General features: G+C 45.3%; 1 protein-coding gene and 1 long non-coding RNA gene across 2 annotated transcripts; one reads left to right on the forward strand and one right to left on the reverse strand.

The window, feature by feature from the left end:
- Window positions 1-1593: 1593 nt before the first annotated feature.
- LOC308582305 lies at window positions 1594-6806 on the reverse strand. Its single transcript, XR_014005616.1, has 2 exons — window positions 6182-6806; window positions 1594-1977 (listed from the first exon to the last, which is right to left on the reverse strand). It is a non-coding gene; the product is annotated as an uncharacterized lncRNA (long non-coding RNA).
- Window positions 6807-6888: 82 nt separating this feature from the next.
- On the forward strand, window positions 6889-9394 carry IFT70B (intraflagellar transport 70B). Its single transcript, XM_081169364.1, has one exon. It carries the CDS (start codon window positions 6966-6968, stop codon window positions 8970-8972), a length of 2007 nt encoding a protein of 668 aa, XP_081025490.1. The 5' UTR covers window positions 6889-6965; the 3' UTR covers window positions 8973-9394.
- Window positions 9395-12596: the final 3202 nt, after the last annotated feature.

Genomic DNA, 12596 nt, shown 5'->3' on the forward strand with positions numbered 1-12596 from the left:
GCAAGCTGACATACATTCGAAGCCCTAACAATGTCAACCATCCATCACACAGCTATTTGTAATTGCCTCCATCTATTTCCGATGTCTTTTGGTATCTTTTCTATTGTGGATCAAAATTCAGAATCTGCTGACTAATGCTGTGGTTCTGATTCACCCCTTCCCCTCAACTCCCTTCCCCTCTCCTGACTAATTTGGCGTTGGCTGCATTCATACATGATGCTAAACAGTGGTTTAACCAATGGTTCAACAAACCATGAATCATCTCACAGACAAGCAAATAGGCCAAGGGTTTATATTCCAAAGCTTGGTTTATTTTCCAGCTGCTCTTGCTCTTGCCCTGTGCTTTTGTTGCTTAACAAGTATTGCCGGTAGGATGGCCCAACAAAACATGCTTAAGCAAAGCTGCTGGGTTCAGAGATTATGGCAAACCATAGTTAAACAGTAGTTCACAAGCAGACAAGAAACAATGGCTTTCCTAGTTTGCTGGGCTGGGTTCACACATTCAAACAAACTATATTCCAGCTAAACAACTATGCTTTAGTGTTAGGTGTGAACTAGGCCATTCCTACATACTGAAGCAACTTCTTGGAAGCTGGGAATCATTACAATTCTATATTGTAATATTTTGAGTACCTGAGTTACTTGTTGGATTTGGAAGTGGTTGTACTTGCCTAGTGCTTGCCAGATAGTCATAACATATTAAGTAGTGAGCCCCAGTTTTTAAATTTAGATCTAGCAATCAGATTCCCATCTTGTATTATTCTATGATTCTAGACACCAAGAAGTAAATAGAGAAACCTGTGTAGTAAGTGTATTAGATAAAATGTACAATAGCATTGATCTAACAGTTGTGTTTTCTGATTACAAGAGTGTACAATAGCTTCCAAATACATGTAATTGTGGAAAAATAGAAAACAACAGTTTTCACAAAAGTGTAGGTTCTCCCCACCCTCTAAACGAGCACAGAGAGAGGGAATGTCACTCATGAAGCATATTTTATTTGCTGCTGCTTGTAAATATTAATTTTGACACTGTTCACGTCACAGTTAGAAAAGCCATGAAAAATATAATGTGAGATTGTCTATATGAACAGAAGTACATTGTCATTGTTGGAAAAAGGAAAGGAATACGATCCGACTAACTAGCTTGCGCACTGAACACAGATAGTAATCAATTTATCCACTTCCATAATTAGCAGAATATTTTCCCATTAAAATATTACTCACCATACATTATGCTTCTATTTACAAGAAAGGAGATCAGGTGGAACTTCTTGATGGTAAGAGATGTTCAACTGTGGAACAGACTCTCAGAAGGTGGTAGACTCCTTCACTGGAGGTTTTAAAGCAGAGGTTGGATTACCATCTGTCATGGATGCTTTAGTTGAGATTCTTGCATTGCAGGAGGTTGTACTAGATGGCCCTTGGGGTCCTTTCCAACTCTACTATTTACATTTAAAAAGAACTGAAGCCAATAGTATCTGATGTGAAAATAAACTTACAGGATGTCAAAATCAGTAGTTTATTCAAACCAGATACAGTACATAGTAATAATGCTATCTGTGCCATGATAAAACAAAACACATCCTATATGTTGTGTGCATGTAATCGTCTATTTGGCATTTGACCAATATACCAATTCGGCATTATTTTTACAATCACATTTGTAGCAATTCCTGCCCACCCAAGAACATCAAGGCACAATACATGGAGTTTAAAAAAAATAATGGTATCCTTCAGAACACTATTAGGCAAGTTAGGGTAGGAGACTGTTACTGGTCCTAAGTTAGTAAGAGAGCTTACATTAGCCAAGTCCAAATTTGAGTCCAAGGCTCTGCAGTCCTGCATGCCTTCAACTATGCCATACCAGCTCATACATGAACAAGAGAGAGAAAGAGGGGGACTGCCAGAGTATGAGAATGCAATCAAGGAAGAAGAGCTGGTCCTCTTCCCATTCTATCCCTGCCTCAGTTTCAACCTGAAAAATTAATTGGCATGTTTGTGTAAGGTGAAAAGGATTCAGACCAAAATAATATAAAATTCAGGGATGGAGAACCAGTGGTCCTCCAGATGTGGGTGGACCACAGCTCTCATGAGCCCCAGCCACCATGCGTGGCCAATGCCCTGGAGGCAGTAATGCTTCTGAATTACCAGTTGCTGGAAACCACAGGAGAGAGTGTGCTCTTTTGCTCAAATCCTGCTTGCGGGTTTCCCCCAGGTATCCAGGTGGCTGTTGTGAGAAGATGCTCAACTAGTTTGGTCATTGGCTTGATGCATCAAGCTCTTCTAATGTTCTTATGACAGGAGTTGTAGTCACAACATACGGAGGATCACAGGTTTACCACCCCAATACAAACTAAATATAATAAAGAGGGGCTTGGGAGTTACTATGGGATTGTTTATTATGTACTAGAAATGTCTTGCTTTTGTGCGTGAATACCTCATGTTGATCATTTTTTAAAGAATGATTTTTTAAACATTTTCTAATTTTGATGTTTGAGGTTATGGGCATATTAAGAGTTTCACCAGTCAGCGGTGTGAGAGATACTGTTACAGACTGCCTGTCAATATGTCTGTCACATTATATGAGAGCATATTTTAATTAAGGTTTTAAAAAAAACCCACAAATGAATCATGTGTACCATAAACATGCATATTCTGTGTAATTTGCGTTTGTATGATTATATATGTCTATTTATTTCTGCCTCTTTAATACAGCTCACTCCATTGGTTTGCCTTAGCTTATCCAACAACTCCAATTCAACTTTTATAACAGCATGTTTTTGAAATGGGTAATTCAGTTTGTTTTATCTCACTAAATAAAAGAATAAATCACTAAATGGATGCCTCACATTTTTTTAAAAAATTAGGGTTCACAACTTACTTTGAGTGGTTATTCAGTGACATAAAAAGCGAAGATAGGTAGCCGTGTTGGTCTGCCATAGTCAAAATAAAAAAAATCCTTCCAGTAGCACCTTAAAGACCAACTAAGTTAGTTCTTGGTATGAGCTTTCGTGTGTATCTGAAGAAGTGTGCATGCACACGAAAGCTCATGCCAAGAACTAACTTAGTTGGTCTTTAAGGTGCTACTGGAAGGAATTTTTTTATAAAAAGCGAAGACAGCTTTAGTGTTCACATTTCCTTTCCTTTTTTAAAAAATACGAAATTTTCATGGGTGCGTGAATGGTATCAGATCTGTGCCATGGTTCTTGTTGCCTCTGTTCTACAGATGAATAACCCTGTGGATGTCCCACTATCTTCAAATGATCTTTCTGCCAGGTAAGTGCATGCTCATACTGCATCTGCTTCCAATAGTTGCAAGATTCCGGACATGTAGAAAAATCTCACTCATGCAACTTGCATGCTTCTTGGCTTCTTTTCCTTGTGATGATGTGTGGCAGAATGGGGTCAATTTGAACTTTCCTTTGAAGGGAAACTAATGTTTTTTAGGCACCACACCTGTGAGTTTATATTTGCTTTTCCAACTGATCTACCAAAAGAGAAGCATCAGACAGGAAATGGCTCATCCTTCTCCCACCCACCACTTACCCCTGAAAATCAACAAGCACAGGGAATTAAAAGTACACACTTCTTCGCTACAAGTGGTGCCCCTCCACCACATTACTGTAGAGAAGGGCAATTTTTTTAATGAATTATTGAGTACAACAATGTTAGGGAACTGCCCAAATTACAGATTTTACAAGATGTGCATTTTTTTTCACCACCTTTGGAAGCCAGAAGCCTAAACTTTTATCAGGATTGATTTCCCTTACCCTTACATTTTTTCCTAGGCTGTTCACAAACACTCTTGAGCAACTTGAGTAAAATCCCATTAAGGGTTAATTCTGTGGCTTTTTATAACACTGCATTACGTTTATTGCTTAACCAAATTACAGCATTAATTAAAAGACCCTACTAAAAGTGCTGCCTACCAGCTTCTATTCCCTAAGGGCCTATCAAAAGTGAATGAAGTTGGACAGTGAAAATTAGAGGAAATGGCCATGCCAACTCTGGTTTGTGATTTGTGTTTTCATTTCATTTGAAAATGACCATCTGTCTATGCAGAATGCTTTCTTCAGCCTGCAGATCAGGAAGAGTACTGCATGGAAACAACTCGCAATGCTGACTCTAATGCCTAAAATGTTAAAACAAAAGTAAGTGTTGCCATTTGTGATCACAGCTATGTGGTTTTCCTCATGGGATAAGGTGCAGTCCTCTACATATTTATGTAAAAGTCACATACATACCTAAGTGCACACATGAATGCACCTCTTTATGTGTGTTTTGTACCAAAAATAATGCTTAATTGCATGGTGTCGATTTCCAAACCTTTAACCTTAAAAACACCTAAAGAACACCTAAAAAAAAAAAAGAAATAGTAATAAAGGTTTCAAAGCAAAGGTTTAAAAGGGGCTTGAGATTCAAATCTGAAGTGTAGAACTATATCCAGACAGCATAACACATATGAACAGTATAGTAAATGTGATGTGATGCCCAAGGAACACGTATTAATATTTTAGTGACTTCAGCTATTAGGCTGAGAAGCATAATGTTCCATGAAGCAAAACAAGGATGATATGGAAATATTAGGTTCCCCAAAAGGCTGTTTATTGTTGCATGGACTTCTTATAACTGTGTGTGTGCCTAAAAGACTAAGAAACTAAGCCATGGTAGTCCTCCAGGGGATAAAGAGCATATTATTGCTAAACAGAGTAGTGGCATATTGGTACAATAACCAGATTGTAAAACTTGTTTGGATAAACATTTTGAAAAGGTAAAAGATTAGTGGACTCTAAGGGAAGATCCTTTGCTTATCAGCCCTTTCAAAATTTTACATTCCTGCATTGCAGGGGGTGGACTAGATGACCCTCGAGGCACCTTCCAACTCTACAATTTATTCTACTCATGCTTTAGTTCCCTCCCGATGGGTGATCAGTTACAAAGGAAGAACAAGCCCCTGTACTTTTAGCTGTTGTGTTAGAGGGAATGTGAGTAGGAACAACTTCTGTCACTCATATAGAACTGTAGAACTACAGTAAGTAACACACACACACACTGGTTTAAACATTGATTTCAGATCTTCAATATCTCTTGAGGTAGTAAAAAGCAGGATGCATTTGCACAGAAGGAAGGGAACACAAGACACCTGGATTCAGCTTAATAGTTGGGGAATGAAAGAGATGGTGGTAATTTGATGAGATTTCTGTCATCTGGAGGTATGGGGTATCTGGGAGCCAGTGTGGTGTAGTGGTTAAGAGCGGTAGTCTCGTAATCTGGAGAGCCGGGTTCGCTTCTCCGCTCCTCCACATGCAGCTGCTGGGTGACCTTGGGCTAGTCACACTTCTCTGAAGTCTCTCAGCCTCACTCACCTCACAGGGTGTTTGTTGTGGGGGAGGAAGGGAAAGGAGAATGTTAGCTGCTTTGAGACTCCTTAAAGGGAGTGAAAGGCGGGATATCAAATCCAAACTCTTCTTCTTCTTTTGCTAGAAGCCAGCAAAAGTGACCAGATGCGCATGCAATGGGTGTTTGTGAGCAAATTAGGAGTTTAAAACAGTAGAACATTAGTTTGTAATATAAAAGGATGGATGAAGCTCATTTCACCAGCGAAAATAAAGTAGGTGACCGTTTCTAAAAGCTTCACTGAAGAGCTGTTAATGAGCATCTATCTGCCAGCTCTGGTCCCCATCTGAAATGGGGCGTTGCTAACATAGGGGGGTAAAGGACATGGGTGGTGCTGTGGGTTAAACCACAGAGCCTAGGACTTGCTGATCAGAAGGTCTGCGGTTCAAATCCCCGTGACGGGGTGAGCTCCCATTGTTCGGTCCCAGCTCCTGCCAACCTAGCAGTTCGAAAGCACGTCAAAGTGCAAGTAGATAAATAGGTACCGCTCTGGTGGGAAGGTAAATGGTGTTTCCGTGCAATGCTCTGGTTCGCCAGAAGCGGCTTAGTCATGCTGGCCACATGACCCGGAAGCTGTACGCCGGCTCCCTCGGCCAATAAAGTGAGATGAGTGCCGCAACCCGAGTCGGCCACGACTGGACCTAATGGTCAGGGGTCCCTTTACCTTTAACATAGGGGGTGGTTGTGACACCCATCTCAACATGCAATATGGATGGCAATTAACACTGGACTACACTGCAGGGTCGGTCACGACTGGACCTAATGGTCAGGGGTCCCTTTACCTTTACACTGCAGGGTGCTTGTAAGCCTCTCACGGAGCCCCAGTATTCCCACCCACGCACTCCCCAGCCATTCTGCGGGATATTAACAGCAGCTTACATTAGAGGTTTCTCATAAGCCACAGTCTCTCAGCCGACCCACCCAATTATACGCTAGTTTTATTTCCAGCTGCCCCTTTTAGCGCTCAAAGGACGGGCAGTCAAGGCGTAAATAACTACTGTACAAGCACGCAGACAATCCAACAGGCAAACGAAGGAACTGTCCGACCCTTCAAGCTAAGCCTTCCCACCGAGCCCTGTCCTCCTTTCCATCAAACTCAAAAAGCCCCGCAGCCGCAACGCTCAAGCCCGCCCGCCAGAGAGCCAACATGCAAAACAGCAGGGCGGGCAGGCGAGTCCCACTATTCCAACGTCACGTGACCCAGAAAAGAGCCCCCTCTTTCCCGACGCCTCCGGAAAGGAACTACTTATCCCAGAATGCTCGTCACTTACGGTTCTGGGAGACGAAGTCCACGCCGCTCGCAATTTACGTCATCCCCCCCTTTAGGGAATTTTGTTTGTTTGTTTCAAAACATATCGCCTCACGTCGCTGAGGCGGGAAATTATGAACAAATGAGACCAAAAACGTGAATACCCGAGGGCGCAAGGGAAGGCCGCTTCCTGGCGGTCCTGACTCCTCGAGAGCCGTTGCCACAGAAACCGACGCCCGTTGGCCGACGCGCTTCCGCTTCCGGCAGCGGCGCGTTGCCTAGGTAACGCTTCCCTGCGTGCGGCCTGTTAGAGCGGGATGGCCTCGGTGGTGGCTCCCATAGCGGACGGGGAGTTCACGGCGGCGATTTACGGCCTGATTCGGGCCGGGCGCTTCTCAGAGGCGGTGGGGATCCTCAGCAGCGAGCTTCAGAGGAGCTGCCGCTCCCGGGCAGGGCTTTCGCTGCTGGGCTACTGCTACTACCAGCTGCAGGACTTCGCGGCGGCGGCCGAGTGCTACGAGCAGCTCGGGGCGCTGCACCCGGAGCTGCACGAGTACCGGCTGTACCACGCGCAGGCGCTCTACAAGGCCGGCCTCTACGCCGAGTCCCTGCGCGCCACTCTCCCTCTGCTCGACGTGCCGGCCTTCCAGAGCCGGGCCTTGCGCCTCCAGGCCGCCACGCACTATGCCCAGGGCGACCTGTCCAGCGCCAAGGCCCTGGTGGAGCTGCAGCTGGCAGCCGCCACGGAAGGCAGCTCCGCGGCCGCCGAAGACCCCTCGGAGCTGCCCGACACCGAGGTGAACATGGGCTGCCTGCTGTACCGGGAAGGGCAGCACGAGGAGGCTTGCAGCAAGTTCGCCTCCGCCATGCAGGTGCTGGGCTACTGCCCCGAGCTCTCCTACAACATGGCGCTGTGCTGCTACGCCGCCAAGCAGTACGCCCCAGCCCTGAAGCACATTGCAGATATCATCGAGCGCGGCATGCAGCAGCACCCGGAGCTGAGCGTGGGGACCAACACCGAGGGCCTGGACGTCCGCAGCGTGGGTAACACGCTGCTCCTGCACCGCACGGCCCTGGTCGAGGCCTTCAACCTCAAGGCGGCCATCGAGTACCAACTGTGCAACCTGCAGGCGGCGCAAGAGGCGCTCACGGACATGCCGCCCCGGGCCGAGGAGGAGCTGGACCCGGTCACCTTGCACAACCAAGCCCTGATGAACATGGACCGGCGGCCCACCGAAGGCTTCGAGAAGCTGCAGTTCCTTCTGCAGCAGAACCCCTGCCCGCCCGAGACTTTTGGGAACCTGCTCCTTCTCTACTGCAAGTATCAGTACTATGACCTGGCTGCAGATGTGCTGGCTGAGAACGCTCACCTGACCTATAAGCTTCTCACACCCTATCTGTACAACTTCTTGGATGCCATGATCACTTGCCAAACTGCCCCTGAGGAGGCGTTCCATAAGCTTGATGAGTTGGCGGGGGCTTTGACCGAGCAGCTGAGAAAGCTGACCAAGGAGGTGCAGGAATCGAGGAAAAACCGTGATGATGAAGCTCTAAGGAAGGCGGTTAATGAATATGACGAGACACTGGAGAGGTATGTCCCTGTCTTTATGGCTCAAGCCAAGATTTATTGGGACATGGAGAACTATCCCATGCTGGAGAAGATGTTCCACAAGTCAGTGGACTTCTGCAAAGATCATGAAGTGTGGAAACTTAATGTGGCTCATGTATTGTTCATGCAAGAAAACAAATACAAAGAGGCCATTGGTTTCTATGAGCCTATTGTAAAGAAGCACTATGATAACATCCTTCAGGTCAGTGCCATTGTGCTGGCTAACCTGTGTGTTTCCTACATCATGACTAGTCAAAATGAAGAGGCAGAGGAGCTGATGAGGAAGATTGAAAAGGAAGAAGAGCAGCTCTCTTACCATGAGCCCGATAAAAAGATCTATCACCTCTGCATTGTCAACCTAGTCATTGGGACGCTTTACTGTGCCAAAGGGAACTTTGACTTTGGCATCTCAAGGGTAATTAAGAGTTTGGAGCCTTACAATAAAAAGCTGGGTACAGACACTTGGTATTATGCCAAAAGGTGTTTCCTGTCATTGTTGGAAAATATGTGCAAGCATGTGATCATGGTACGTGACAGCGTCATTCAAGAATGTGTCCAGTTCCTTGAGCACTGTGAAGTGTATGGCCGAAATATCCCAGCTGTTATTGAACAACCTCTTGAGGAAGAGAAAATGCACACAGGGAAGAACACTGTTACCTATGAAGCTAGGCAGCTGAGGGCACTGATGTATGAAGTTACCGGGTGGAATAAGTAACTGCTCTGACATTCCTATACAAAATGGCCAGGGAGCAGAAAATCAATGAGGTGCTGGGGCCATTCAAAATACTACATACATATATTTCATTTTCTTGTTTTTACGATTTAGTCTGTTGTAGTGTTTGAAATGGAAATGGGCTTTTTATATCAAATTAATACAAAACTGGTAAGACCCTCAGAGGCTGTTTCTTCAATATTGGAGCATATTTATACCTATCAAACTCGGCAGGAAATATTGAACTAGCTTGACACTAGTTTGAACTAGAGTCTTAAAGAACCCTGAAATATTGGGCTCCACTTGTTCATTTTTTAATTACTATTTTTCCTTTTAAGACGTATTGCAGATATATATTTTAAGAATGTAACAAAAGTAAATAGAATGAGTTTTGCAAAATAAAGTAGAAAGTTGTGCTATCCAAATGTTGTCTTATTACTTTGGAATGAACAAGGGATGAGTTGGTAGGACCTATGTTCGCATATTTTATCCAACAGACCAAATACAGTGGTGCCTCGCAAGACGAAATTAATTCGTTCCGCAAGTTTTTTCTTCTTGCGAGTTTTTCGTCTTGCGAAGCACGGTTTCCCATAGGAATGCATTGAAAATCAATTAATGCGTTCCTAGGGAAACCGCCTTCAGACCAGGTCCGGGGACAGTCTGTCCCCCGACCTCTTCTGAAGGCTGGGGGGGGGGGACAAGGGCTTTTCTTCCCACTGCCAGCCTTCAGAAGGCTGTTCTGAAGGCTGGCGGTGGGAAGAAAAGCCCTTCTTCCCACCTCCCGCCCCGCAAGCTCTGGGGACAGGAGGGCTTTGCTGCCGACCGCCAGCATTTTAAAAGCCCCTGCTGTCCCGGGGCGATTTTAAAATGCTGGCGGGCGGGAGCGAAGCCTCCGCTGTCCCGGGGAGATTTTAAAATGCTGGGGGTCGGCAGCGAACGCTTCGCTCCCGCCCGCCAGCATTTTAAGATCGCCCGGGACAGCAGACAGAGAAGTCTCTGCTGTCCCGGGGAGATTTTAAAATCTTCTCTGTCTGCTGTCCCGGGGAGATTTTAAAATGCTGGGGGTCGGCAGCGAACGCTTCGCTCCTGACCCCCAGCATTTTAAAATCTCCCCGGGACAGCAGAGACTTCTCTGTCTGCTGTCCTGGGGAGATTTTAAAATGCTGGGGGTCGGCAGCGAACGCTTCGCTCCCGACCCCCAGCATTTTAAAATCTCCCCGGGACAGCAGAGACTTCTCTGTCTGCTGTCCCGGGGAGATTTTAAAATCTGGGGGTCAGCAGCGAACGCTTCGCTCCCGACCCCCAGCATTTTAAAATCTCCCTGGGACAGCAGAGACTTCTCTGTCTGCTGTCCCGGGGAGATTTTAAAATGCTGGGGGTCGGCAGCGAACGCTTCGCTCCCGCCCGCCAGCATTTTAAGATCGCCCGGGGCAGCGGAGAAGTCTCCGCTGTCCCGGGAAGGCAGGCGGGGGGGGGAGCAAAGACTTTTGCCCCCCACCGGCCTTCAGAAGAGGTCCAGGACCTCTTCTGAAGGCCGGCTGTGGGCGAAAGTCTTTGCTCCCGACCGCCAGCAATTTAAAACAGGTCCCCGGAGATTTCCCTATGGGCTTTCGTCTTGCGAAGCAAGCCCATAGGGAAATTCGTCTTGCGAAGCGCCTCCAAAACAGAAAACCCTTTCGTCTTGCGGGTTTTCCGTCTTGCGAGGCATTCGTCTTGCGGGGTACCACTGTAGTTTGGTGGCCAGTTTTCTTCAGGGAAATAAATGACAAAGGTAAAGATTTAGTATACGTATTATGTTTCTTCCTCACCATTTGTTGTCATGAGACCTTATGAATCCCAGTACAGGAAGCTAGAATGCAGCAACACAAGATCCTCCATTATCTAGAAACTTTACAAGGGGGACCAATTCTTGGAACAAACAGTCTGTGTGGAAGGGGCCCTAGGTAACTGCATATGTGGTGGAGAATATGGAACCTGGGGGTTTCATGCTATGGTTTGCTGTGCTGGGAAACTGTTGTGGCCTCTGCAGGCTGGGCCCTAGTTGCTGATGCCTTGCCTGTACAGTTGTCTCTCTACCCAGCCTGACCTGATGATGCTACTTGTTTGTTATTGATGGCTTCTGCAGTGCAGTGTGTGCTGTCCAGTGCCTTAGCTTTCCTCACTTGCCTCTTAGAAACAGCCACCTAGTGGTACAATGTCACTACTGCTGACCACCCTTTTTCAGACAGGGAGTTTCAAGCAGGTGTGGGAGACCTTTGGCCTTCCAGATGTTGCATCAACCCCAGTAACTATGGCCAGGGATGATGGGAGTTGTAAGTTCAGCAACATCTGTAGAACCAAAGCACAGAATGACCAAATATTCCCCACATGTGAGTTTAAAGCCTTAGCTATGTTTTTGTCTCAGGATCTGTGTATAATTTAGGCCATGGTCATTGGCAGGGTGTTGGGATATTGAAATGGCATGGTGTGGGAGCAGTGTTGTTGCATGAAAACTCCTATTGTGATCCCCAGTTTTGAAGTGGATAAATTGTATGCTTGTGCATTTGTGAGAGGCCTCAGGTATGCAGCAGAGGTTATCCTATTTCCTCACCATGCCATTTTGGCACTGGCCCCCAGTTAATACAAGAAAAGGCCTCAAATTCATAAATGTGATGCGCCACTGAACAATGGCAGGTTCTGGCAGAGAAGTGAACATGTGGGTATTTAAGTGTGGCAAATCCCTATAGTATACTAGAAAGACACAATGGTGTATTAAAAATACATTTCAGTGAAGAGTTATTTGCTATATAACCAGAGTAGTGCAGATGGAAAATATGTCTTTAAAAAAAGAAACCAAACTAGCAAGTAAATCTGAGTATTGGATCCCTGGAGATTTTCATGGAACCCAGATTCATCATATTAAGAGTTGTATCCAATGTTTGTCATACTCAGAGTTGACTCTGAAATTAATGGACATGACTAACTGGCCCATTAATTTCAATGGGCCTATTCTGAGTTGAATTTAGTTGGCTACAACCTTCAGACTCTCCTTCCATGAGCATTAAACTGTTTATTAATTTGTTAGTTTATTTAATTAATATCTATCTCACCCTTGTTCCTAAAGGAGCCCGTGGCAGCAAACAACAAATAGCAAAACCATACAATTATTGTTCTGTAGTGAGTTTCACTGGTGTCCAATGATAGGATACAATGTATACCACCTTTCAGAAGTCAAAAGAGTAAAGTAACACTGCCTCTCTGCTAAAATTTACATGCAGGTAGAAAAAAATACATATAAAAACACACACAGGTCAATGCTTTAAATTTCCTGTGATTGGAGGTTTTTTTAATGCACATGCACTTGGGGCACATTTTAGAAATCTAATGATACAGAGGTTTGAAATCATAAAATATATGAAGCAAAACCCCTCTCGGTTCTGGTACTGTACCAGCAGAGGCATGGAAGCAGATATAGCATGCCATCTCCCACATTGCTCCCTCCAACTTTGAACAGAAGCTGATGTATGGACGGGGCCAGCAAAGCAGGGATGTGAAGTAACTGCACTGTCAATCACACCCAAAGGATCACTTTCCCTCAAACGTTATTGGGAGTGATGGCATGATGATGAAGCTCCCATTTTGCTGCTA

Source organism: Podarcis bocagei, assembly GCF_964188305.1.
Source record: "Podarcis bocagei genome assembly, chromosome: 1".
NCBI classification, from domain to species: domain Eukaryota; kingdom Metazoa; phylum Chordata; class Lepidosauria; order Squamata; family Lacertidae; genus Podarcis; species Podarcis bocagei.